Source organism: Eptesicus fuscus, chromosome 18, assembly GCF_027574615.1.
Source record: "Eptesicus fuscus isolate TK198812 chromosome 18, DD_ASM_mEF_20220401, whole genome shotgun sequence".
Lineage (NCBI taxonomy): Eukaryota > Metazoa > Chordata > Mammalia > Chiroptera > Vespertilionidae > Eptesicus > Eptesicus fuscus.
The window spans coordinates 40,790,414-40,817,256 of NC_072490.1; the positions used below are offsets into that span (position 1 = coordinate 40,790,414).

The 26,843-nt window shown below is 57.1% G+C and overlaps 1 protein-coding gene across 1 annotated transcript in view; it reads left to right on the top strand.

Moving 5' to 3' along the window:
• Positions 1-26,843, top strand: part of DNAH1 (dynein axonemal heavy chain 1) — a 73,732-nt gene that overhangs the window by 38,383 nt on the left and 8,506 nt on the right. Inside the window, exons 29-60 of the mRNA XM_054729788.1 lie at positions 99-287; positions 563-668; positions 1,302-1,415; positions 1,830-1,979; positions 3,433-3,519; positions 3,631-3,817; positions 6,551-6,642; positions 6,825-6,979; positions 8,335-8,512; positions 9,310-9,504; positions 9,593-9,712; positions 9,958-10,116; positions 10,215-10,319; positions 11,608-11,748; positions 11,853-12,013; positions 12,477-12,634; positions 12,946-13,119; positions 13,885-13,923; positions 16,373-16,551; positions 17,528-17,758; positions 18,435-18,631; positions 19,106-19,241; positions 20,159-20,367; positions 20,580-20,751; positions 21,729-21,920; positions 22,290-22,400; positions 23,242-23,427; positions 23,827-24,018; positions 25,167-25,334; positions 25,425-25,616; positions 25,811-25,942; positions 26,450-26,575. Of these exons, the coding sequence (XP_054585763.1) occupies positions 99-287; positions 563-668; positions 1,302-1,415; positions 1,830-1,979; positions 3,433-3,519; positions 3,631-3,817; positions 6,551-6,642; positions 6,825-6,979; positions 8,335-8,512; positions 9,310-9,504; positions 9,593-9,712; positions 9,958-10,116; positions 10,215-10,319; positions 11,608-11,748; positions 11,853-12,013; positions 12,477-12,634; positions 12,946-13,119; positions 13,885-13,923; positions 16,373-16,551; positions 17,528-17,758; positions 18,435-18,631; positions 19,106-19,241; positions 20,159-20,367; positions 20,580-20,751; positions 21,729-21,920; positions 22,290-22,400; positions 23,242-23,427; positions 23,827-24,018; positions 25,167-25,334; positions 25,425-25,616; positions 25,811-25,942; positions 26,450-26,575 (4,933 nt within the window). The remainder of the gene's footprint in view (positions 1-98; positions 288-562; positions 669-1,301; positions 1,416-1,829; positions 1,980-3,432; positions 3,520-3,630; positions 3,818-6,550; positions 6,643-6,824; positions 6,980-8,334; positions 8,513-9,309; positions 9,505-9,592; positions 9,713-9,957; positions 10,117-10,214; positions 10,320-11,607; positions 11,749-11,852; positions 12,014-12,476; positions 12,635-12,945; positions 13,120-13,884; positions 13,924-16,372; positions 16,552-17,527; positions 17,759-18,434; positions 18,632-19,105; positions 19,242-20,158; positions 20,368-20,579; positions 20,752-21,728; positions 21,921-22,289; positions 22,401-23,241; positions 23,428-23,826; positions 24,019-25,166; positions 25,335-25,424; positions 25,617-25,810; positions 25,943-26,449; positions 26,576-26,843) is intronic.

Below are 26,843 nucleotides of genomic sequence, written 5' to 3' on the forward strand. Positions count from 1 at the left end.
AAGGAGGAGCAAGAGCCGCTCATCCCCGGGGCCAAGCACGGGAGGCTCTCTCCCTATGTCTGTGGGAATCCCATGTGCACCTCCTCTCTCTCCTGCAGGTGCTATCTGACCCTGACTGGTGCCTTGCATCTCAAGTTTGGGGGCGCCCCAGCTGGCCCAGCCGGCACAGGGAAAACAGAGACCACCAAAGACCTGGGCAAGGCCTTGGCCATCCAGACTGTTGTGTTCAACTGCTCTGATCAGCTCGACTTCATGGCCATGGGCAAGTTCTTCAAGGGCCTAGCCAGGTGAGGCTGGTGTGAGGGTGGCACAGGCCAGGCCAGGAAGGCGGAGCTCTCCTGGGGACACTGCTGAGAGGAGCCTCACAGGATGGGAGGGAACAGGAGGGGATGACAGGAGTCAAAGGCTCAGCCCCTGTGGGCACTGGGGATGGTGGTAGGCAGCAGGGTTGTGCTGGGTGGAGCCTCTATGGCCACTTCTTCCCCAGTGGAGTCAGAGGGGCCCTTGGAGGTGTCAGGTGGGCTCTGAACTCATATCCGTCTCTTGTTCTCACCCCATTTAGTTCTGGGGCCTGGGCCTGCTTCGACGAGTTCAATCGCATCGACATTGAGGTGCTGTCTGTGGTGGCTCAGCAGATCACTACCATCCAGAAGGCACAGCAGCAGCGGGTGAGCCATTCCCCTCCAACCCCCCCAAGTCACCACCTCATCACTTCATCTCTACCCGCCACACCTATGCCTTCTTGTGTATCCCCACCCTGCAGGGTGAGAAGCCAGGCACTGAGCCTGCCCTGAGCCCAGCCTCTCTCATCTTATAGAGGACTGGGCACTTCCCCCTTCCCCTACCTGGAGTTCTCCCTGGGGCTATCGTAGCCCGTCAGGGAGCCCATATCCCTACCCCACTCTGGGGGTGGCTCCCACTCCAAGCTGCAGGGGATGAAGAGGCCCCTCCCTCTAGCCTTGTTCAGGGTGGCCAGCAGTCTTCTCCTGGGAATACGAGCTGGGAGGCTGGCAAGTGCCACAACTCCAAACTAGTAGGGCCCTGGGTCCCAGTCAGAGCTAAGCTTGCTCAGGTCTGGGTGTGGGAATAGGAGGTTTGTGAAGACCTCCGGTAGACAGGACCTGGGAGGCCATAGGTAGCTACTGGGACCGGAGGTCTTAGGCCAGAACCTGAGAGAGGAGGCAGCTCATCATCAGGGATCCGGTCTGGGCTGACAAGCTATAGTCAGGACAAGGCCATTAACAGGGGATGAGGGGCCCATCCAGAGGAGGGGCAGGTGAGTCAACCCTGCCACCCTGTAGGTGGAACGCTTCATGTTTGAGGGCGTCGAGATCCCACTCGTGCCATCCTGTGCGGTGTTTATCACTATGAACCCAGGGTATGCCGGCCGCACCGAGCTGCCTGATAACCTGAAGGTGAGTTCAGGCCTGGTGGGCCACCCCGTGCACTGGGAGGCAGCGGAGCCTGTGGCCTGGGCTCAGAGATGCTAAAGCACTTATGAAAGGCATACAGCTGCCAGACATCAGGGACTGTGACTCCATGGCAGGCCTCCTCCTCAGAGGGCCTGAGGCCCATCCCCAGGCATGGAGAGGAGGCCCCAGGTTTGTCCCAGGCTTGGGAGAAGTCAGGGGACAGATTCAGGTCAGCACAAAAGACCAGTTTCTAATGGGGAGAGTGGTCCAGCCACAGAGGAGTGTAAGCCTCAGCTTGGGCAGGCATGCTGCCGAGAGGGATCTAAGCATCGGTGGGGGAGGAGGGCAGTCCATACGCAGGTAGTGCTCTGGCGGGGAGGTCTGCCTCTCCGTTCACATGTGCACCACGGGCCCCAGGCGCTCTTCCGGCCTGTGGCCATGATGGTTCCGGATTACACCATGATCGCGGAGATCTCCCTCTACTCCTTTGGCTTCAATGAAGCCAATATGCTGGCCAAGAAGATCACCACCACCTTCAAGCTGGCTTCCGAGCAGCTCAGCTCTCAGGTGAGGCCCTTCCCCAACCAGCTTCCAGGCTCTGAGAGCCGCTGTCTGCCCCCAGCAACCCCATGAGATAGGAATTACATCCCCATTTCTCAGCTGAGGACACTGAGACCCTAAGCAGCTAAGAGACTGGGCAGGCTCATGCAGTGCACAGGGGAGTGGGAGCAGGAGCCAGGAACAGATGCCCAACCTGCTAGTTCAAGGGCAGGGGAGAGTCAACCATTAATGAGGAGGCCAAGAGCCACACAACCCAAGGCTTCAGATCAAGTGCATCTGGCCTCATGGGGACAGAGTGGGATAGCCAGCCCCCTACCTGAGCTGCCCAGCCGTGGGCCTTGCACTCAGTGCTGAGCCCAGGTTTCAAGGTTAGATACTGTTGGTTCAGGCACCAGCACTGGTGGACAAGCTTTCCTATTTGGCTCCATTCTCAGCATCCCCCTCTCCCCTTTGCAGTGGCAGAGATGAGCCCCAACTCTGTCTGGACTCACATGCTACCAGCTTAGTTTGTCTTTCCTAATAGTTCCAGAAAAAGTCTCTAGTATCACCCTCTCTGGGTGACCTATTCATGCATGAGCACCAATCACTGTGGCTAAGGGGAAACCATATTGCCTTTGGCCAGGTGGAGCCCACCAAAAACCATGGGCTGAAAGAGACACAATGTATTACTGGGAAAAACAGCTGTCCACCACAGAGCATCCTGGGTGCTGACACCTCCACACACCTTCCTTCTAACCATCCACTTTCAAAAATGCTTTCCTCTTTATTTTTTTATTTTAAAAATTCTTTCCTCTTTAATAGAGCAACTATTCCCACATGGTCCTGGAAATAACCTCACCCCTTAAATGACAGTGACCCCAAATCAAGCCCAGTCCCTTCATTCAAGTCCAAGATATCTAGTCTGTGGGTCCAGATGTATGCTATGGCCTGCCACCATGGGGCAATCTGATAAATTTAACTGTTCCCAGCACCTGCTGTATAATGAAGAGAAACAGGACCAGTGGGAAAAGCCATGGTAGTGTGACTGAAAGGGTGGGTCCGAAGAGATGTTACGAGAGAATCTTAGAAGGAAGTTCAAAGGCACACATGGGAAACTCCTTTGTTCACTTTGTGAATAAAACTGGAGTGCCTCCCTGCTCTTGGCACCATGCTGGGACTGCAGGGATTTAGTTGCAACCCAGGCAGAGTCTTTATCCTCAGGGGCCAAGAGTCAAGCAGGGGGCACCGAAGGGTAAAAGGAGAGGCTGCTAGGATGGTGAGAAGGAGGTAGTGGAGGAGCCCGAAGGAGGATGCCTGGCCCAGGCTAGGGCTGCAGGTGGTCATAGATGGCCTGCAGGGGAAGTGACATTTCAGCTGCAAGCTGGGCAATGGGCCAGATGCCAGGTGGAGACAGAGTGTTCCAGGCAGAAGCCCCAAAAGGGACAATGCCCACCTACCCTCTCCTGTACGGCGGCAACAGGATCACTACGACTTTGGGATGAGAGCTGTGAAAACTGTGATCTCGGCTGCTGGGAACCTCAAGCGAGAAAACCCCAGCATGGATGAGGTAAGTGCCCTCCAGAGGGCTGCCTGGGAGAGGGCTCGAGGAGGGTCCCAGAGCGGCTGGAGGGGCATCTGGCCTGGGCCACCCTGAAGGTTCCTCCGGCCTCTGCTGCAGGAGCTGATCTGCCTCCGAGCCATCCGTGACGTGAACGTGCCCAAGTTCCTGCTGGAGGACCTCAAGCTCTTCTCTGGGATCGTATCAGACCTGTTCCCCACCATCAAAGAGGAGGAAACGGACTATGGCATCCTGGACAAGGCCATCCGCAAGGCCTGTGAGAAGAGCAACCTCAGGGACGTGGACGGTGAGCCCCTGGCCCCTGCTGGCTCCAGCCTCCTTGGGATCTTGGGCAGGGGAACAGGGACAGGCAGACCAGCTTCAGAGGCCCTCAGGCCTGGCCAAGTGTGCGGAGGGCTGGGGATCTCTGTCAAGCAGCCCATGGGGCAGGGCAGATGCCCCAAGCCCTGTCTCCAAGCCATCAGGTGATGGCTGTCTAGGAAAATCTCCTTTACTCTCACACTATACTTCCTACACCAACCAATTCTGACACTGGCTGGGTGTCTTAAAACTCAATTCAATTCTGACGTTGATCAGAGTTAGCATACACCCCACAGGTTAAGGGCTCCGTTCCAAAGACTGTTCCCACTTCAGATGCCTGTTGCATGTAGTGGGTCCCCAAGTTACCCACAACTTCTGTCCGACTTGGCTGCAGATCAGAGGTTCCCATGACCCCCTTCCTCAGGTTTGACCATTGGCTAGAACGGTTCACACAACTCAGGGAAACACTTACTTTTGTTTATTGGTTTATTAGATAAAGGATATATATGGTAAAGGACACAGATGAACAGGCAGATGAGGAGATGCATAGGGTGAGATTTGTCCCATAGAGTTGGGGTTGTGTCCCCTCAGCATGTGGATGTGTTCACCAACCTGATACTCTTCAAACCCTGCACTTTTGGGATTTTTATGGAGACTTCATCATGTAGGTGTGATCAGTTATTAACTCCACTTTCAGCTCCTCTCCCAAGTTCCAAGTTTCTAATAATGGCTTGGTGGTTCTGGGAACAAGCTCCCTCCCAGGAGCTCAGCATCAAGAGTCGCCTCATTAGACCAAGAGTTCCCAGCACTCAGGAAATTACAAAGGTTGAGGAGCTCTGTCAGGAATCAGGGTCAAAGACTAAATATTAGAAAAGAAGATTCTCCTAACATCCCTCTTTACAAGCGTTTGAGGAGCTCTGTCTCAGATACCGGGGCAGAGACCAATATATATTTACTAGAGGCCCAGTGCACGAATTTGTGCACCAGTGGGGTCCCTCGGCCTAGCCTGAGTAATCAGGCCGAAACTGGCTCTCCGACATCCCCGAGGGGTCCCAGATTGCGAGAAGGTGCAGGCCAGGCCGAGGGACCCTACCAGTGCACGATTGGGGCCAGGGAGGGACGGCGGAGGTTGTCCAGTGGGGGAGGGACTGTGGGAGGGCTCCAGAGTGTGTCCAGCCCATCTTGTTCAGTCCCATTGGCCGGACCCAGACGCAAGCTAACCTACCGGTTGGAGCATCTGCCCCCTGGTGGTCAGTGCACCTCATAATGAGCAGTTGAGTGGCCTTAGCATATCATTAGCATATTACACTTTGATTGGTTGAACGGACAACCAGACACTTAGCTTATTAGGCTTTTATTATATAGGATTATTTCACAGTGAGGAAGCAGGTGGTGTTCCCTCCCCAAGACCTCTTGCTGTAGCCTCTCCTCCCATATGAACAGTCCCAGCATTTGGCCCCTCTTGGGCCTTGCTCTTTCCTCACAGAAGATGTCCTCTGCCCTGTCCCTGATTGGGGCTTGGTGTCATGATTGGGGAAGATGGTAAGCTGTGGCCTGTCCACCACCTACCCCACCTCACCCCAGCCAACACTCCTCTCTTTTGAATGAGGGCTCCATGCACAGGCAAAGCATGTTGCTCCCACCGGCAGGACTTGCTCACATTCCTTGGGAAACTACAGCCTTAGCTTCTATAGGAGCACTGGCTTGTTACAAAGGCCACGTGCAGCTAGAAGGGCTCCTTCCCTGATAGAAATGGGGGGGTCCCAGCCCTGCTACCACGTGGGCATGCTGCTCTTGTCCCCACAGCCCCAGCCTGGTGGCCCTCTCCTCCTTGCAGACCCTCCTGTGGTCCTTTGAGAGGTAGAATGGTGCTCCACCAGGAAGTCACACCGCCACCCTGATTATGCGGGCCCTCCTCTGGGGCCGGATATGCTCAGCTGCAAGCCGTCCCTTGTGCCCTCCATTGTTCTTTCCACACATGTCTCTGACCCTACCTCCTGTACCCACCCACCCCCACCCCCGGCACCTCCCCTCGGGTCCCAGCAGGCTCGGTGAATGAAGCCGAAAGCTCTTCTCCCCCTGATGGTCTTGGGTCAGCTTTGCCATCATTGAATAATGAGCCCTTGTTCCTTTGACGAGGATCCCCGACCTGCAGTGCCACAGCTTCCCTCCCTCCTCCCCCCCAACACACACACCTACACTCTTGGGCCAAAGTAATGCTCTCATTTCCTACCCTCGTGGGCCTGGCCTCCCACCTACAGCTGGCAGCTGGCCCTACAGCCCGGGTCTTGGTCAATTAAAGCTCCTGACTAACCCTCAGATTTTGTCCCTGGGGTTTTGCCTGTGTGTGCCAGCACTTACTCGGAGCCATGCTGTCAGCAGACTGAGCAGTGGCTTTGGGGCTGGAGTTGACTGTGGGCCTGTGACAGCTGACTGAGCAGGCCCATGTGGTCTGCCACCTGACTGATGGATGTGAGGGAGTGATAGTCCCATGGGAACCACGGCTGGCTGTGAGCAGAGAGTTCCTGCTCTCTGCCAGGCTCCGTGCTTAGGGATTCACCCACCCCTGCCCATGAGAACTATGTGGCCTCATTTTACAGATGAGGAAACTGAAGCCCAGAGAGTGAGGTGACCATCTGAGGGGACACAGCAAGTTGGCGCAGAGATGGGACCTAAGCCCATGCTCTGACCTCTGGGTTCCCCTGGCATGTCTCCCCAGGCTTCCTGACCAAGTGCATCCAGCTCTATGAGACCACAGTGGTACGGCATGGCCTCATGCTTGTCGGTCCCACAGGCTCCGGCAAGAGTAACGTAAGTGCAGCCAAGCCAGGCAGCCCCGTGCCAGGCAGTGGGCCCGAGGGCCTTGCAGCCTCAGAGGGTTGCCACCTGTACCTCTTCTCTAGAACACCTCCTGTCCCCTGTGGCCTGCAGCCCACTCCAGCCCTGCTCTCTGGGGGGTCAAGAGGCTCACTCTTGGGTACCTGTCTCCCCAGTGTTACAGGGTCCTGGCAGCTGCCATGACGATGCTGAAAGGGCAGCCATCCATCAGTGGTGGCGTGTATGAGGCTGTCCACTACTATGTGCTCAACCCCAAGTCCATCACGATGGGCCAGCTGTACGGGGAGTTTGACCTGCTCACCCATGAGTGGTGAGTGATCCCTGACTCCCTGCCAGTGACAGTCCTGCTCCCAGATCTCTGGAGGCTGTGGACCATGGGCCCCCTCCCACTCCTCTAGTGAAAGGTCTGGAGCTCAGGCTCTGGAGCCCAAAGCCTGGGACTCTACCCACCACTGCACTTCCTGGCCGAGTGACCTTCCTCACCTCCTGGGCTTTGGTCCCCTCATCTAAAGTGGAGATAAAAACGGCACCATTATTACAGTAGGGAGAAAATGAGCTTAACACAGGAAAGATGCCTGGACGTTGTGGCACACACCAAGTGCTCAGTGAATGTTGACTTCTGTCATTGTCCCAGGAGAGGCTGGTGGTCCCTCTCAGGGCCTCTGCTCCCAGGCTGAGGCGTGCACTTTACATATTATTTTATTTATTTCAGAGAGAAAGGGAGAGGAAGAGAGAAAGAAACATCAATGATGAGAGAGAATCATTGATCATCTGCCTCCAGCACACCCCACACTGGGGGTGGAGCCTGCAACCCAGGCATGTGCCCTGACCAGGAATCAACTTCCTGGTTCATAGGTCAACTCTCAACCACTGAGCCAAGCTGAGAGGTGTGCATTTTAAAGGACATGTGCTGAGCTGGCAGAATGGCAACGGGGTTGAGACCCTCCAAATATCAGCACCTCCAGGCCTTTTCTCTGGGGAAATTCTGTATCTCCAAAGAAGTTTCCAGTCTCCTGCTGGGGTATCTGCTTGGCTCTAGGGTTCTGGAAACCCAGTGGGGGACAGGCACTGGAGGGGGAGTCACCCCTCTTTCTGAATGCAGGCCTGTCCTTCCCTCATTTCTGGTGAGGGGTCTCATCCATACCCCCTCCAGGCTCCTGTGTGGGTAAATGGGGGCCTTGGGATCAGATTAGAAGAATGTCCCCCTACAGCCCCTTCCCTGCAGGTGGTGCCTCTGAAATCTGAGCCTTCTGGTTCTGTGGCCGGAACTAGAATCATCTCACAACTCACAGCTGCTTCTCTGCTTGGTCCTGTCCCTCTCTCCATCTCTCCATCTTCAGAGCTGCGTGGACCCCCGTTTCCCTTGTTGCCTCCTCCCTTCCTTTTCCTTTTCGGGGTATCTTCTTTTATCTTCCTTTAATATCGCTTTATCGGGGATTCAACCGAGGGAATATAAGCATCCATTTTCAAGTTATATCAAAAAGTTTTATTTTCCCTATTAAATTTTTTAAATGAATGAAGATACTGAAGAATGGGGGGTGGGAGGACCAAAACAAAAAAACAAGCAGAGCAGGGCCAGCCTGGCAGGCAGGTTTCCTTGGGAGCCAGCTGTGCTTGCCGCCTTGCCTCCCGCACCTACAACCCTCCCCTCCCTGGTGGCTGCAGGACAGATGGGATTTTCCCCTCCCTCATCCGGACGGGGGCCACCGCGTCCGACACCAGCAAGAAGTGGTACATGTTCGATGGGCCCGTGGACGCCGTCTGGATTGAGAACATGAACACGGTGCTGGACGACAACAAGAAGCTGTGCCTCAGTTCCGGCGAGATCATCAAGCTCACAGAGGTGCGTCCACCTGTCCGATCACCACTCCACTCTGCAGCTGGGTGGGCCCGAGGCCATACTGTGCTTGGCCAAACCTTGTTGCCCGCCCACCCCTCCCTCTCGGGCCACAGCTGCATCTCGTGCAGTCACCCCTCCTGTCCCCAAGTTCCCGCACCTCCTGTGATGCTCTGGTCCTGGACTAGGACCACCACCCACCGCTCCCAGCTCCCAGCTGGTGCTGCTTTTTGCCTCCCAGGCCCACTTTTGGCCATGGGGGCCCAGTCTAAATCACCATTCCATTCTGGCAGTGTACCCAGAGACAGGGACGGGTGGTACAGACCTGGCCACGGGATGCCTCCCTGGTGTGTGAGGGGCAGTTCTCAGAGAAGGAGGGGTATCACCTGGGAGTAAAGGCAGTTCACCATGTCTACACTGAGCCAATCTCTTGAGCCTTTCTTTGAGCACCTGAAGGTCATTGTGAACTTATGTCTATGTACACAGGTGCGGGCTCAGGAGCAGAGCATAGCTCCCATCAGATTTCCCCAGGCCTCTAAGGACCCCCAAATGCCCTGACCCCAGGCCAGAGAGCTCCCAGGAATCTCCTGACCTCATGTTCCTCCTCAAGGCCCAAGGGAGGACCACATCATCAGCTGAGGGCCAAGTGGTTCCTGCATCCCCCACCCCAGCACTGCTCCTGGCCCACTGCTGGCCACTGCACACAGCTACAAGATGAGCACTCCCTCCCCATGGCCCTGCAGCCCCTTTCCTGGCCCTGGGGCTGGCAGCTGGCCCACTCACACAGTTCATTTTGGTGCCAGGAGATGACCATGATGTTTGAGGTGCAGGACCTGGCAGTGGCCTCACCAGCCACTGTGTCCCGCTGTGGCATGGTGTACCTGGAGCCCAGCATCCTGGGGCTCATGCCCTTTGTCGAGTGCTGGCTGAAGAGGATCCCTGCCGTATTCAAGCCCTACCAGGAGCACTTCAAGACCCTCTTTGTCAACTTCCTGGAGGTAAGTGAGGCCACAGTATGCCTGGCCTGGGCGTGGCAGCAGGGCGCTGTGTCCGCCAGCCACGGGAGCTGGGTGCCATCCCCTGCAGGAATCCATCACTTTCGTCCGGTCTTCAGTGAAGGAGGTGATTGCCACAACCAACAGCAACCTAATCTTGAGTCTCCTCAAGCTCTTGGACTGCTTCTTCAAGCCCTTCTTGCCTAGAGAGGTGCGGCTCTAAGCTGGGGGCTGGTTCCCTGTTCTTGCCTGGCTGCCTGAGGGCCCTGAGTCCCAGTCCAGCTTCCTGGAAGAGAGAATTGGATTGGCTCACCTGGGTCATGGGAACACCCTGCGAATTCTGCTGTAGACACAAAACTGTGCAGTGGAGACCAAGGGATGTCCCTCACCTGCCAGCTTCCTCAGGCCACTCAGTACTGTTCCTGCTTAGCTTGATGCTGTCCCCTCTGTTCCCAGGGCCTCAAGAAAATACCCCCTGAAAAGCTGAGCCGCGTCCCAGAGCTGATTGAGCCCTGGTTCATCTTCTCCCTAATCTGGAGTGTGGGTGCCACAGGAGACAGCGCCAGCCGGGTCAGCTTCAGCAACTGGCTCAGGGTCAAGATGACAGTAGAAAACGTAAGAGGGATGCGTGTGCTGAATGCTGGGTGTTCTGGGACAAGTAGCCACACAAAATACTGGGCCTCACAACCTGACTTTCCTCCTGGTTCTCACAGCTGACCATGCACTTCCCAGAGGAGGGGCTGGTGTTTGATTACAAGCTGGAGGACGCTGGCATCAGCAATACGAATGATGAGGACGAAGAGGAGGAGGGCAAGCAGGTGACTGCAGGCCTGCCCCCAGGGGACAGGACAGGGAGGGCCCCATTGGGTGGTGGCTGTCCTCCTCGATGAATAATGACTAGAGAGAGCAGGCCATGTTAACGGCCACACGTCTCAGGTTAGGGATAGGTGCGTCATCTCATGCGTCCTCACAAACCCATAGGTGGTTATTTCCCAAACAAGGAGACCAAGGCTCAGAACAGTCACACCCAGCTCGCCATTGCAGAGCTGGACTTGAACCTGGATCTGGAAGATGTTGAGCACCTCCCTTCTCAACCATACACACTGTCTCCTCTTTGCTGATGTTGAGTCCAGGATTGGTTGCCTCTGTTTTACTTAAAAGCCCCATTTGCCCGGCCAGTGTGGGTTAGTGGTTGAGTGTTGACCTATGAACCACGGTCAGGCACTTGCCCAGGTTGCAGGCTCGATCCCCTGTGGGGGCATGCAGGAGGTAACAGGTCAATGATTCTCATCATTGATGTTTCTATCTCTCTCTCCCTCTCCCTTCCTCTCTGAAATAAATTTTTTAAAAAATATTGATTAAAGCCCCATTTGTCCAGGCCTGGGCTCCCCAGGAATTGGAGGGCAAGTCCCCATGACCTGCCTCACTGTTCCCATCCCTCCTATCAGCCAGTTCCCATCCCTCCTATCAGCCATGCACCTAACCTCATACCAGGATCAGGATCAGCTCAGAAGGAGGAAGGGGCAGAGAGGCATCTGCAGAAATGGTCACAGTGCAGGGTCCTACTGGGAACCTCACAGGGCACATTTGGGTCTAACGGTCAGAACCGTTCCCAATGGGACATGTCTGTGAGTGCCCCTGCCAAGGGAGGTCTGCAAGCTGGGTCAGGGCTGTGGGTAAAGGGATTCATGCAGGTAAGGATGGTGGGGGAGACAAGGCCAGGTGACCTCTGAGTGTCCAGGTGATGCCAGCACCCATGGTTCTGGCCCTCATACTCTTGGACAGCCTGAAACTACATAGCAAAGACCTTTTCATTCTGTGTTGTTCAATTCCCAGAGTATCTCCTTCATGTAGAGAGCCTCCCACTGGAGGCAGCTGTGTGCAGAGAGACCTCCCATTCCTGGTGGTTTGTTCTAGAAGCCCCACTCCCACCCCACCCAGACAGAGGGTAGGGCATGGGGCTTCCTATTTTTGTCAGAAGCAGCCCCTCACTTGGACCTTCTTGCCAAGGCCCAGCAGTGCAGCTCCTTGCCTTCCTGGTGCACTTGGCCAGGGTTCGGGTGGGGTGGGGTACCAGGCCCAGCCCTGAGCCACCTGGGGTTCCAGGTTGCCTGGGTGAAGTGGATGGACTCTTCGGCTCCATTCACCATGATGCCAGAAACCAACTACTGCAACATCATCGTGCCCACCATGGATACCGTGCAGATGTCCTACTTGCTGGGCATGCTGCTCACCAACCACAAGCCTGTGAGTGCCCCACCGTGCCCTGCCTCACCCTACCCCAAGGCCCAGGTCGGGGTGGCTGGCCCCTGCTCTGCACTGGGCCCTGTAAGAGACCCCCACACTCCCAGGTGCTGTGCATCGGGCCAACAGGCACGGGGAAGACCCTCACCATCTCGGACAAGCTCCTAAAGAACCTGCCGATGGAGTACATCAGCCACTTCCTCGTCTTCTCAGCCCGCACCTCGGCCAACCAAACCCAGGACCTCATCGACAGCAAGCTGGACAAGAGGCATGCACTCCTCGTTCCTTCCTAGGCTCCAAGGTCCCCCCAGCCTGGCGGAACCAACTGTTGTCTCACCTCCCCACCAAATTATGCTCCTGGGTTTGCCAGAAACCTCCCCAGTGGTGGTGGTGGTGGTGGTGGCGCGGGGTGGGGGGAAAAGCTGGGCTTCCTTGACGACTGTTCTGGAGCCTTCTTCCATCAGAAATTCCTACTGAGCCCTTCCCCGCGTGCTTGCCTTGGGCAGGGCCTATTATCCATATGCCTGGGAGGCAAGACACCTTGAGAGAAACCAGACTTAGGGCAGCCAGGTGTGATGTGCTAGGACACTCAGGATGGGACAAGAGACTGCTCAAGAGATCCAGCAATTCAGATGAGGCCAAAGTTGATGAGGGCTTTCCAGAAGTTGCCCCTGGATTCCCAGAGGACCTGGTGTCCATGGGGGCCGGGTTCACGTAGCCCCTCCTCATAGGCGGAAGGGCGTGTTTGGACCGCCCCTGGGGCGTAACTTCATCTTCTTCATCGATGACCTGAACATGCCAGCCTTGGAGACATATGGTGCCCAGCCACCTATCGAGCTGTTGCGCCAGTGGATGGACCATGGTGGCTGGTATGACCGCAAGAACATCGGTGCGTGCCGGCCGGCCTGGGGCAGTGGCGAGTGGGCAGGGCAGGGCATTCCTTCACTAGGCACTGTAGGCACAGGGCCTCGGGCCATGGTACTTTCAGAGGGTCCACAGAAATGTTTTAACTTATTTCCAACTCATGGGGCAAATGAACTTTTAGCTCCAAGAAAATTTAATGTATATGAATATATTTGTCTTTATACCCATGCTGTTGTAAATTACCATTTTAAATCTTTTTTAATGGAGGAGGAGGCCCACGAAAGTCATACCGCAGCCCTGGGCAGGGCCCCTCCTGACTTCCTGCCTCCACTCCAGGAGCCTTCAAGAAACTGGTGGACATCAACTTCGTCTGTGCCATGGGCCCCCCAGGCGGAGGCAGGAATCCCATCACTCCACGGCTGACACGCCATTTCAATTACCTGCCCTTTTCTGAGATGGACGAGGTCAGCAAGAAGTGCATCTTCTCCACCATCCTGGGCAGTTGGATGGGTGAGCACTGGGCAGGAGTGGGGGAGGCCATGGCAGAGGCAGAAGCCCAGGCCAGACACCAAGGACAGCTGGGCAGCTGCTGGAAAGGGTGGAGGGCTGAACCACTGACCTGGCTTCGCCCCTTATTTAGCTATGTTACCTTTGCAAATTCATGACCCTCTCTGAGCCTCAGTTTCTTCCTCTGTAAAATGGGCAATAATATTAGTACTCACCACTCCAAGTCCTGAAGGTTAAGTAAGACATTGCATGTAGAGCATCTAGCATGAAGCCTGGCAGGTGGCGACTGCTAAATATGATATATACATATGTACACATATGCATTTAGCTGCCTGAGAACCCATGTATCTGTTAGTACTTGCTCAGAAACTCTGGTGGGAGGATTTACTTTTGGAACTCGGGAAAAGCCATCAAGATAGAATGGCCAGAGTGGCCCTGATCCTTCATGGGTTTGGGGGAAAAGTCCACCCAGGAGAGTTTTCCCCCACCAGTCCACCTCCCACCCAACACATTCTGTCTGTGAGCTCCACTGGGCACTCTGCCAGGTTATGGATGATGGGAGTCAAGCCTGCCTCAGGCCTTCGGTCCTTGGGCCTTGCCTGCCCTGCCCCCAGGTGCTATAGGCCAGGTGTGCCTACATGCCCAGCTTAGGGGTGGGGACCACATTACTCAGGGCCGGGGGTCAGTGGCTACTCTCGGAGCAGCCAACCAGGTGAGCAGCAAGGGCCCTACCTAACTCCGAGCTCATGTCTCTCTCCCACCCTCTAGCCGGACTCCTCGGAGAAAAGAGTTACCGGGATCCCGTGCGTAAGTGCAGGCCTGGGTGGGAAGGGGCTCAGGCTCCAGTTGGGTGTGGCTGAGGCTGGGGACCAGACCACAGTGAACCATCCTCAGGCCCCTCTGGGGACCTTGGGCCTTTGCTAGAGCAAAGGTTAGCGCCGAGGCCATTGCCTTCCTAGGCTCACTCACCCCTTCTTCTAGCTGTTAGTCCTTCATGCCTTGGTTAGTGTCTGGCCCATAGTAGCAGCCAAGTATGGATGAGCCTTCCACCCGTGTGAAGAGGCAGAGGCTCAAAGGAGAGCCGGCCTCTCCAAGAGGCAGCATGGACCAAGAGCTGGGGGACCTGCAGAGGGTCAGGCATCCCTCCTGAGGCAGCTCACACAGGGCAGGTCTGCCGGTCATTGCAGCAGGGCTGTGGACACTGCAGAACTCTGTCCCCACCTCTGCTCCCCCTCAGCTGAAAGAGGCTATCAGCAGACAGCACCTTCCCTCGGCCCCCACATCCCCTCTGACCTGCACCCAGGCCTCCCTCGGGGTTCTCTCCTGCAGTTTTTCCTACTTCCAGGAATGAACTTCCCTACTTCCCCATGCGGCCAAGCCCTCCTCTGAGACCTGAACCCCAGCCCCTGTTGCCTGTGCGAAGACCTGGCTCCACCCCACCTCCAGCCTCTCCAACACCAGCAGTCCCTCCTGCAAACATGTCTTGATTTCTCTCATCTTAACAACAAAAGACAAAACCACCTCTCTAGGGCCCTTCCCACCTGCCCAGGGCATCACTCCATTTCTCAGCTCGCCTTGACAGAAAAACTCCAAAAGCTCTGTCCCCGCTGCTGGCTCCAGCCCTTTCCTCCCACGTTCCCTCAGCCCCTCCACTGCCCTAGGAGAGCTCTTGTGGAGTGCCTCGTGTGGCCAGACCAAAGGTCAGCTCTGGGTCCTCCCCTGCCCTGGTTGTGGGCAATGACCCACCCTCCTTCTCTCAGGTCCCCCCTGCCCTAGCCACCCCTCCCTAGAGTGAATGGGGCCTGCTTTCCAGCCTCTTCCCCCTCTGACCTCACTTCCCCTGCCCCCCATCTCATCCTGCCCCAGCAATGAAGCCCATCCTGGTGCTGACCTCTCTCCCAAGCCCCTGACCTCACATTGCCTCTTAGATGTCCACTGGGCATCTCAGACTGAACATGTCAGACCCAGGCCCTCTCATCTCAGGTGATAGCAGTTGTGTCTTTCAGTCACTCTGGACAAGAGCGTTAGCGTCCCCCAGACTCCTCTCTCTCACACCACATCTGTCCGGAGGTCCTGCTGACTGTCCCTCCAGAACCCACCCAGCCACCCCCATCCTCACTCACCAGCCGTAGCAGCAGCCCTCTCCCTGGTCCCCTGCTTCTGCCTTCACCCCCTGCATCCATCCATCGGCTTCCATCTGTTCTGTCTGTCCATCTTCTACTTGCTGCCAGAGGGACCCATTCAAATGTTAAATCAGATAACATTCTCTCTGTCTCTGTCTCTCTGTGTGTCTCTGTCTCTCTCTCTCTGGCAAGCCTCCAAGTCTCAACAGTGGCAGACAAAGCCACCCCATCGGACCTGGTCCTTAACACCCCGGGTGTGCCCGCCTCAGGGCCTCTTCACCCTCGTGGCCCTGACTCTGAACCCTGTCTCCAGTTCTGGGGCTGCTTGCACCTCCTTTTACGTTTCTGCTTGAAGCCCTTCCTCCGTGAGGCCTATGTCAGAATCCCCCACCCCGGCTCTCCCCAACCTCTCTCTGCTACCAGCCTCTCCACAGCGCTTTCTGTCACCTGTTTCTGCCCACTTGCTGGTGGATCTGTCCGTCTGTCTCCAACGAGCATTCTCACTTGTTGAGTGAGGAGTGTCTGTGCCCAGCACCTGCCTGTGCAGAAGAACCCTTTTACTTTCCCGCTTCTGGGGCCTCCCTCTGCCCCAGGTTCCTGCTGACAGAATTGTGGTTCCCAACAAAGAGTTAGATCGTTTTCAAAGAGCAAGCAAATGGGTCGTTAGTGAAGAGGCAGGAGGCTGGAGGTTGCGCAGCTCCAAGGTGAGCCTGAGGGTTACAGCTGAGCTCCAGCCCCACTAGTTCGCTGTGAAGTCCCATGTGGACCATGCGACTCTCCCCGTGCGTGGCTCAGCACTGGCATGTTTCAGGTCTGGGACACAGTCCCCTAGGGCAAGAGAGTCATGGCCCGCCCAGCACTGAATGCATCCCCGTGCCCAGCGCACAGACAGGCTGTCAGTAATGAGAATGCAAAAGGGGGAGACTCCCCACCATGAGGGGGGGACGTCAGGAAGGCCTGGTGGAGGAGATGGCATCCGAGAGGAGCCGAAGGGTGGTGGAGTCCAAGCATGCCACCCGAAGAAGGGGTGTCTGGGTGAGAACACAGCACCAGCGAGGGCAGGGGCCAGGATCTTCAGAGGCTGCACAGGGAGCTCCTGCCTGTGTGACCCAGGCCCACTCCTGTTCCCATAGCTGGGGCCCCCCACATCGCCCACTTCACGGATCCCCTCGTGGAAGCTACCATCATGGTGTACTCCACCATCACCTCCCAGCTGCTGCCCACGCCAGCCAAGTCCCACTACACCTTCAACCTGAGGGACCTCTCCAAGGTCTTCCAGGGCATGCTCATGGCCGACCCAGCCAAGGTCGAGGTGAGGCTCTGGCAGGCCCTCCCCCGTGTCCCGCCGAGAAGCGCCTACTCTGCCCTCCCTATCCTCTCCAGGCCCCAATTCCAGGCCTCCCTGCCCAAACTCCCCAGCCCTGATCAAGCCAGGCCCCCAGGAGCCCTGTGTTGGTGCAGCTGAGCTCCAATGGCAGCGGTGACAGGGCCACGCAGAGCAGGGCAAGGCCAGGCAGGAAGGGCTCCTGATGGAAGAGAGTGAGTGGAACGCCTTCCAGCAATAAAAGGCGCCTAGGTGGAAGGAGCAGGAAGTACAGCAGGGAGCAGGTGTCAGGTGTGCTGGACGGCTCAGGCACACTCTGTGGGCTGCCAGGGGAACAGCATCCTGAAGGAGATGGAAGCTGGGGGGTGGGGGGGCGGGGGTGTGGGGGACAGATCTGCATAATGGAGAATTGGTGGGTCAGTGTGTGTGTGTGGAGCCCGGGGACCAGGGAGAGACAGTGAACAAGACGGGAGCCCCCTGGCCCCACCAAGCTGTAACCAAAGGAATTGAGAGAAGAGCCTGGGGGTGTCTGAGGGTGGTCTCATCGCCCAGGGGAGGCGGGGAGCTGGGATGGAAGTGGCAGCAGAGACAGAGATGGGGCAGAGTCAGAGGGGTCAAATCAGTGGAGTTTGCTGAGTGGTTAGATGTGACATATTGGGAAGGTATACAAAAAAATCAGGCATTCCTCCCAGGCTTAGCGTTTGGGGAGCCACGGGAGCCATTACAGGGGAGAAGTGATGTCCGACTGATGGAGCTGGGTGCCCAGCAGGCAGCACTACAGGGCTCGGCCCTCAGTCGGTCAGCAGGTGCACCTCCAGCAGCCTCTGCAAGAGGCCCTCGCCTGGTCTCCGTGCAGGGCCAGGCCTGAGGGCTGCGGCTCCTCCCACCCTCCCAGCCCTGGAGCTTTGAGGGGGGGGCTGAGGACCCCGGGCTGAGGCGGGCACTGATGCTGGGGTGGCCCCAGGACAAAGTGCAGCTGCTGCGGCTGTGGTACCACGAGAACTGCCGCGTGTTCCGTGACCGCCTGGTGAACGAGGAGGACCGCAGCTGGTTCGACAAGCTCCTAGAAAGCCGCATGGAGGAGTGGGAGGTCACCTTCGAAGAGGTCTGCCCCTTCCAGCCCATCCTTTATGGGGACTTCATGTCACCAGGCTCTGACGTCAAGTCCTACGAGCTCATCACCAGCCAAAAGAAGGTAAGGGGGGCTGGCTGCTACCCTACCCCTGGTGGGGCCTCCTCACTCTGCACCCCTGGGGCCCACGCCCTCTGCAGCCGGTGATAACTGGCCGAGCGTCAGGACCTGGGTTAGGCCAGTTCTGGGACTTCGGGCAGCATTTGCCTCTGAGCCCTGGCTCCTCACCTGTCAGTCAGGTACGGTTGGCCCTGTTGGCCCGAGCCTGTGGTTCAGCCGAGACGGGCTCTGTGAACAGGGACCTGCTGTGCCTGTTTGGGGGCTCCCATCCACTCACAGAGGGCCAGCAGGGCCCCTGGCCCGAGTCTGAGTTAGGGCCCAGGGAGGCAGGCAGAGGCCTGGGTCAGAGGCTTAGGCTGTGAGGCTGTGAGCCTCCTGATGGCCTCGCTCCACGCCTCTCTCTCGTTCCCAAGAGCTCCCACCAGGGTCCCAGGTCCGTACGTCCTGGTGAGCCCCAGAGACAGAAGGCAGGGTTCTGACCCTGAACTTCAGGCCTCCGTGTGTCCAACGGGTCAAGCCTCGTCCAGGTAGACCTGGCTTCTTAAGGCCCAACACCCTTCCACGCACAGAGGAGCAGGGCAGGCTGTGGGAAGGAGCGCCTTCCCTCCGGGTCCAGGTGCACAGACAGGGAGGACCCAGTTCTCCCCCCCACACACACACCCCCACACACACACCCCAGATGATGCAGGTGATCGAGGAGTACATGGAGGACTACAACCAGATCAACACAACCAAGCTGAAGCTGGTCCTGTTCATGGACGCCCTGAGCCACATCTGCCGCATCAGCCGCACCCTGCGCCAGGCACTGGGCAACGCACTCCTGCTGGGCGTGGGCGGCAGCGGACGCAGCTCCCTCACACAGCTCACCTCGCACATGTGAGGGCCCCGGGCACGGTGGGCAGGGGGCAGCTGGGGGCAGACTGTCGGTTCCATCCATGTTCTTCCACAGTGCTGGGAAGGCAAGGCAGCCCCACACCAGACCCGCCCAGCCCATGGGCTTCTGGAAGGACTGAGAACTGGAAAGACCTGGGGCCCAAGAAGAGGCAGCAGCAGTGCCCTGTGCTGCTGAGGGGAGGGGGTACATGCAGCCATCCAGGAGGGATGCCTGGTGGTGGCGGCTGTGGGCCTGCTCTAGAATCAGAGCTGGGAGGATGGGAGGGAAGGGCATTTCAGGTCTAGGGAACAGCCTAAACAAGGTCTGGAGGCAAGAGAGCAGGTCAGGGCCTAGAGAGTCTGCAGATATGCTTGGGGTGGGAGCATGACTCTGGTTGACTGGGTGTGGGTGAGCACCTACTAGCACCTCAGCACTTGGTCCCAAGCTTTGTCATCCCTTTCCCAACTCATCTCCAGGGCCGAGTACGAGTGCTTCCAGATTGAGCTATCCAAGAGCTATGGCATGGCTGAGTGGCGCGAAGATGTCAAAAAGGTCTTGTTAAAGGCTGGCATGCAAAACCTGCCCATCACCTTTCTGTTCTCGGACACCCAGGTGCCACCACCATGGGCAATGGTCAGGGTTCAGGGTGGGTGGATATAACCTCATCCATTCTGGTATCCTGGAAGGTGGTCTCAGTCCCTCATGCCCAGGGCACTGCCAATGGGGTGGGTCTTAGGAGGGACGGTCGGGACCAGGGGGATCCACAGCTGAGTGGGTCAGGCACTTGGGGCATATATCGTTACTACTCCCCAACTGTAAAGAAGGCCCCTGGCACTGTAGCTGACCACAAGCAGCATCCACTCACTGGCCAACAGCTTCCTGCCTCAAGGACCACCCAACTTGTACCCCAAGTGCTGTGCCCATGGCTCTCCCTGGGGGGCTGCTCCCTCTGGAGCTCCCTATGCATGAGGCCTCTCCCCACAACTCTGAGAGGAGAGGTTGTTGCTCTGGGGCCTCAAGACAAATAGAGGAGAGATTAAACATGGCTGGTGGTCAGGGTTGGACCGTGGCTAAATCCCTGGGATGTGCCCCACCCTGACAAGGACCCCTCTGCTCCTACTCCTGGACTCGCAGAGTCAGCCAAGGGAGCATGCTCTCTGGCACTGGCGCTGGCCAGACGCTGACCATAGGAGTTGGGCCAGGACCCATGTCTGCCTGTGGCCAGGTTTCTTCCTGTGAGAAAACTGAGACATGGAGAGGCAGGAAAAACGAACAGGAAGACGCCACAGCTCCCACCCAGAATCCAGGGCCTTTCCGCAGCACAGTGGTGGTGCCAGGGTCTGCTGTAGGGCAGGCCTGGATGCAAGCCCCGCACCACGACTTGTGAGGTCACTTATGTGACCCTGGGATTCTCTGAGACTCGGTGGCAGGAGGGGCTGTTGTGAAGGTCCAGTGAGACCATGGTTGTGGAGTCCAACACCCGGGAGCCATCTTCAAGGCTCAGCTCCCCCACCCCCATCCATCCCCAGATCAAGAGCGAGTCCTTCCTGGAGGACATCAACAACGTCCTGAACTCAGGGGACATTCCCAACCTCTACACCCTGGATGAGCAGGACCAGATTCTCAACACCATGCGGCCCTACATCCAGGAGCATGGCCTTCAGCCCACCAAGGCCAACCTCATGGCGGCCTATACTGGGCGGGTGCGCAGCAACATCCACATGGTGCTGTGTATGAGGTACAGGCAGCCATCATGGCCACACAGGGACAACACGGCTGGGTGGGGTGCACTTGGCCAGCCCTGAGAAAGGCCTGGGCCTTGCCACCATACCATTGGGTCTGTTGCCTCCCGGCTGCCATGCCACTGGGCTATGGAAGGGCCCTGGGTCCTGGGTTCCTGGGAGTGTAAGTCGGTGTCTCAGGGCCTCATTTGGACTCCTGGCCCTCTAGCCCCATCGGAGAGGTCTTCCGAGCTCGCCTGAGGCAGTTCCCGTCCTTAGTCAACTGCTGTACCATCGACTGGTTTAACGAGTGGCCGGCAGAGGCCCTGCAGTCTGTGGCCACCATATATCTGAATGAGATTCCAGAACTGGAAGCCACCTCTGAAGTAATTGAAGGACTGGTAAGTGTCTTGGTTAGAAACAAGCCATCAGGGGAAAATGTTTAGGTTTGGGCTTGGGGTCACCGAGGCCTGGGTGAGAGTCCTAGGCCCACAACTGATGGTAAGTCTTTAAGTAAACAGCTTTATCTGTCTAAGCCTCAGTTTCCTTATCTGTAAAATGGGAGTGCCACAAGGTCATCACGGTGATGTAGGAGGTTGGGCACACAGTTAGTTACCATCTATCTTATTCCCTGAGGGCTTTGTGGCAGCTTTCTCCAAAGAACTCCCTGTCACAACCCAGAGACCACAGATGGAGTGGGCGGGGAGAGGCTAGAATTGTCTGGTCCAACCTGAGTGACAGTCACATGAAGGCCAAGAGTTAGAGTGAACCCATTTCCCATTTCCCCTCAGTTGTGCTGAGGCCTTGGGCCCTCCCATACCTCAGATCCAGTCTAAGAGGGGACCTCACCTTAGGGCTCTTAAAGAGAGGCAGGTCATGGGGCTGTGACTGGGCCAAGAGCTGGGAGATAAGATGCTAAGTCCACATTCAAAGTCAGCTCTGCTCTGACAGCCCCTTAACTTCTCTGGGTCATGAATTTTTTAAAAAATGTCTTTATTGATTTCAGAGAGGAAGGGAGAAGGAAAAATAGAAACATCAATAGAATCTCTGATTGGTTGCCTCCTACACAACCCCTACTGGGGATCGAGCCTGCAACCCGGGCATGTGTCCTGACCGGGAATGGACACCCTACCTCCTGGTTCCTGGGTTGATGCTCAACCACTGAGCAACACTGGACAGGCTGGGTCATGGGTTTTTTTTTTATCTGTAGAATAGGTAAGGTTGTGAGGTCATAGGAGTGAGTGAGTATGAGGGGCATCGAGATTCCTGCACATGCTCTCTTCTCAGGACCAGGCTATAGTGACTTCCAGGGCACCCTGGTACTCTCTCTTTGCTGGGGGCTCTACAAGGCCGTCATCAGTGGTCTCCCACCCCACAGATTCAGGTTTGCGTGTATATCCACCAGTCAGTGACCAAGAAGTGTGTTGAGTACCTGGCCGAGTTGGCCCGACACAACTATGTGACCCCCAAGAGCTACCTGGAGCTGCTCAATATTTTCTCCATCCTCATCGGGCAGAAGAAACAGGAGCTTAAAACCGCCAAGAACCGCATGAAGAGTGGCCTGGACAAGGTGAGCTGGGGTGGAGCATGTGGGAACGGCCAGCTGCACGTGGTTCTGCCCCCTCAACCTTAGCCCTGATCCAGGCAGCCCAGCCTCGCCTTTCGGTTGGCAGCCGCAGTGATTAAATGGGTGGCTTCCTTCTTTATCAAAAGAGCAAAAGCTGCCAGTCCAAAGGCAAGGCCAAAGCAGATTTCTCCACAGGTTCTCAGGGGACTGCTCCCTTCCTCTGGGCTCCACTGGGCAACCTCGGGGCCACTGAAGCTGCCGGCCACATCCTCTCATTAGTGAGGACAGCCCTGCAGGGCCCTCCTTCCAGCCCCCTCCAGGTCAGGCTCGCTCTCTCTGGTCCCCTGTCACACCTGTGCCCTCCAACCCCAGCTACTGCGAACTTCGGAGGATGTGGCCAAGATGCAGGAGGAACTGGAGATTATGCGCCCCCTGCTGGAAGAGGCTGCCAAGGACACCTTGCTCACCATGGAGCAGATCAAGGTGGGGGGTGTTCCCGGCCAATGACTGCTGTCTGACCTCTGCAGGTTGCTTAGCCTGTCTGCACCATCTCCTCATTCAGTGGTCAATTGTTTACCCAACAAATCCTTGGTCAGAGCCTATTCTTTGTCAAGCACTGCACCGGGCGGGGGATATGGTGAAAAGAAAGACAAACACTGGGCAGAGGGTGGGGGCGGGGATTGAGGAGGGTGGAGAGGGTCAATAGGGGAAAAGGGGGGGAGCATCTATAATACTTTCAACAATAAAGATACATTTTAAAAAATAAAATACATTTTTAAAAAAGAGCAAGACAAATCCAAACCCTAATAATAACAAAATGGCTAAATGGCAGAGCCAGCACAGGCAGCCATGCAGAGCCTGCCCAGTCTCTCTGGGAGGTGTCTGAGCCCCACCCGCTGCAGACATCGCAGATTTGTGCAGCCACTATGACAGCTTTCTGCAGAAGTAGTCCTGCTCTACAAGTCAGTGTATTGAAACTTTTCCCAGCAGATGGAGAGACAGGGAGCAGTGGGAGGAGCGCCTTCTCTGTCTTACATTGAGGTGCCCTGTGGGCTTAGGGGGCCCTGCCCATAGGGCTGTTATGCTCAATCCTGTAAAGCCGAGCCCCAGGCCAGGCCACAGTGAGCACTCAGGATTAGAAAGGGCTCTTAGCATTCCAGATCTCCAAGGCCTGTCAAAATTAAGAGGGTCCGCGGAGGATGGGGCAGCCCAACCCTCATTTCCTTCCACCTGAGGAGACTGAGAGGCAAAGAGGAGAAAGGGGAGGGCACACTTATCCCTGCCACTGGCCACCAGCTGGGCCCTCCCTGCCTCTGGTCCCCAGGTGGACACGACCATTGCCGAGGAGACCCGGAAGTCAGTGCAGGCAGAGGAGATCAAAGCCAACGAGAAGGCCCAGAAGGCACAAGCGATTGCCGATGATGCCCAGAAGGATCTGGATGAGGCACTGCCTGCCCTGGACGCAGCCCTGGCCAGCCTGCGCAACCTCAACAAAAATGACGTGACTGAGGTGGGCGGGCAGGCATCTCCCAGTCCTCCTCCTGGCATTTCTTCCTGGTGCCTCTTGGGTCCTGGTGTCCAGACCCTCCCTCTACACATCCCTTGGGGGTCATGTGCCGAGAGGTGATGGTAGAACTAGAGCTTGAACCCAGCTACCTACCCTTACCTCCCTGTACCAGCCCCAGGGCCCTGGGAGGGCTTTGGGCCCTGAAAAGTGAGTACTGTGGCCAGGCCTGGGTACGTGGAGGAGCAGTGGGCTGAGGCCAGCCTCGAGGGCTCCAGGAGTGCCCTTTGACTGTGGTGGTAGAGACTTGGTTGGTGAGGCCCACTCTGCCTGGCAGCTGTCCCTACCCAGGGGTACCCACTCAGCAATGGATTTCCCCCTTCTCTACTCTGGCTGGGCCCACAGGTGCGTGCCATGCAACGGCCTCCCCCAGGCGTGAAGCTGGTCATAGAAGCTGTGTGCATCCTAAAGGGCATCAAGCCCAAGAAGGTTCCTGGAGAGAAGCCTGGCTCCAAGGTGGATGACTACTGGGAGCCCGGCAAGGGGCTGCTGCAGGACCCCGGCCGCTTCTTGGACAGCCTCTTTAAGTTTGACAAGGTGAGCACGCCAGGCACCTGGCAGCCAGTGAGTGAGGGCTACCCAGCTGGGCAGTGAAGTGGGGAGAGGAGCCTGCCCCACCACAGCATTGGAGTGTGTCCTGTCTCCCTCTGCCTGCATACACACAGCCTTATGGCCACAGAGCTGACAGAAACCAGATCTTGGCCTGGAGGAACTCTTCACCAACAGACAGGTATGGAGGACATCAGGCCCCGGGCAGTCTCCTGTGCCCATAGACATCACCCTCAGTTACTCCCAGCCTGGAGGTTCTCGTGACCTTTCCTCCCTGCGGCCCCCATGGCCTTGGCCTAGACATTCACCATCTGTTTGATCATTGCCTCGGCCTCAGCCTCAGCACCTGAGATTAAGCTTCCCCTGTTTGGCTTTGGGTTCCTCTCCCTGTCCGTCTGGGGCTTTCCTTGTCCATGGGCATATGCATTCTTGGGAGACGCTTCTGGAGGGCCCCTCTTCAGCCCAGAAATTGGCTAGGGGGCAACTGTCTGTCTCATGTGGGCCACCCAACACCAACACCAGGTGTTGGGATTGGGGCCCCAGGCACTTCCTGGGGTGCACTGGAAGGCAGTGGGACCCCCTATGAGCTTCCCCATCTCTCCTCCTCTTCTTCCATCAGACTAGAAACCAGAGGCCCCACAGGCCTAATTAAGCCAAAATCAGGAGTGCTCAGGGGCTGTGCTCAGGCTCCTGGGTCCCAGGCTCTGAGCTCTGGGAGCTCACGAACAATGCATCTTCCTGGGCCCGTCCTGCACTACAGGGTTGGAGTCTCTGGGGCTGGGACAAGAGCACCAGGGTGTGGTGACCTCTTGGGGCAGGGATTATTATCCTTGAACATGACTTATCTCCACACCTGTGAGGAAGCAGCCCTAGGTGAGTTTTAAATGGGGCCTGTGTATTATCAGATCTTGAGGCTGCACCATTTCTCAAGTCTCTAATTGTGTTATCTGAACTCCTGGAACACGGAAGTTCCTCTTCTGGCCAGTTTTTTGGATCATTTTTACCCCCAAAAAGACACCTGTACTGAGGCCTGCACAGAGCGGGGGCACAGAAGCAGCATCAGGGTATCCTTTAGCAGCCCACTACCCCTCCTCCCTGGGAAGTAGCCCTCTGAGGCCCATGGTTTCCACGTCCAGGACAACATTTCAGAGGCGGTGATCAGAGCCATCCAGCCGTACATAGACAATGAAGAGTTCCAGCCCGCCGCCATCGCCAAGGTGTCCAAAGCCTGCACCTCCATCTGCCAGTGGGTGCGCGCCATGCACAAGTACCACTTCGTGGCCAAGGCTGTGGAGCCCAAGCGGGTGAGGGCCGGGTATAGCTGGGGGGCAGGGGAGAGGGGTGAGGGCTCCCCAGGGCACTCAACAAGCTGTCCCTGTGCCCTGTGCCTGCAGCAAGCCCTGCGGGAGGCCCAGGATGACCTGGAAGTGACACAGAAGATCTTGGATGAGGCAAAGCAGCACCTGCAGGAGGTGGAGGACGGCATCGCCATGATGCAGGCCAGGTACCGAGAATGTGTCGCCAAGAAGGAGGAGCTGGAGCTGAAGTGTGAGCAGTGTGAGCAGCGGCTGGGCCGAGCTGACAAGGTGCACACACCCCTCTGGAGAGGGCTTGTAGACATGGCTTGTCCTGTACAGGGGCTAGAAGGGTCTGGGTGGTGGTGGGGTCCTAGGGTGGCTGTCTGCAACTCCTCCCCAGCAGCCGGGGGCTGCCCTGGGCAGGGACACCCAGGCCCCTGGCCTAGCCTCCCAGAGCCCACCCCATGGGGCTCCCTCTGCAGCTCATTGGCGGTCTGGCGGATGAGAAGGTGCGCTGGCAGGAGACAGTGGAGAACCTGGAGAACATGCTTGACAACATCTCTGGAGACGTGCTGGTGGCTGCTGGCTTTGTGGCCTACCTGGGCCCCTTCACGGTAAGGAGCCCCCAACCCTGCCTGGGCAGCTCACCTCCCAAAGAGGCCCCATCTTAAGGCCTCACCTCCCTGAGGGGCAGCCTGTGGGCAGCTCTTTCCTCCCTCACTCATTCAACAAGCACTTACCAGGCGCCCTGTCTGAGCCAGGCGCTGTTCCAGGCACTGAGGATATAGCAGCGCATGAAACAGCCAGAAAACCCACCCTGGTGGGGCTGGCCTTCCGGTGGGAAATGTGAGCTTGCACTTCCGGGCTTGCTGTGTGCATGTCATTCAGTCCTCACAGAAGCCCTGACAGTGGGCATTGTTATGATTACCCCTGATTCACAAATGTGGGGTTGAGGTTTATGGAGGCCAAGGAATTCACCCAAAGTGGAACTAGAGTGCAGGTGTCGGCTCCATGTCTGAGTTCTGACCTCTGTACAACTGCCACGTGCTGGGGGGCGGAGGGAGGTGGGAGGGTGTCACAGGTGTCGTGTTGAGGTGGATCTGAGTCTGGCATCTCCCCAGGGCCAGTACCGCACAGTGCTCTACGACCAGTGGGTCAAGCAGCTCGTGGCCCAAAATGTCCCACATACCTCCGAGCCTACGCTCATCGGGACACTGGGGAACCCTGTGAAGATTCGCTCGTGGCAGGTACCCACCGGGGGGTTAGAGTGACTGGGCTGGGCCTGTGGTGTGGTACAAGCTGGGCCAGGAACCTCCTGCCTCTCCCACCCTCTTTCCTTCATCTGCTCAGAGATGCCACCCCTGAACCCACCCAGGCCCAGCAAGAGGGTGGTAGGTAGGAGAGGAGAAAGCTGAGCGCAGAGTGGCTCAGATGCTAGCTAACTGTGGGCAGAGAATTCAAGCAGTGCTTGAAATGTGGGGGTGAAGCTGGGGAAGCAGTGTCTGGGGGGAGGGT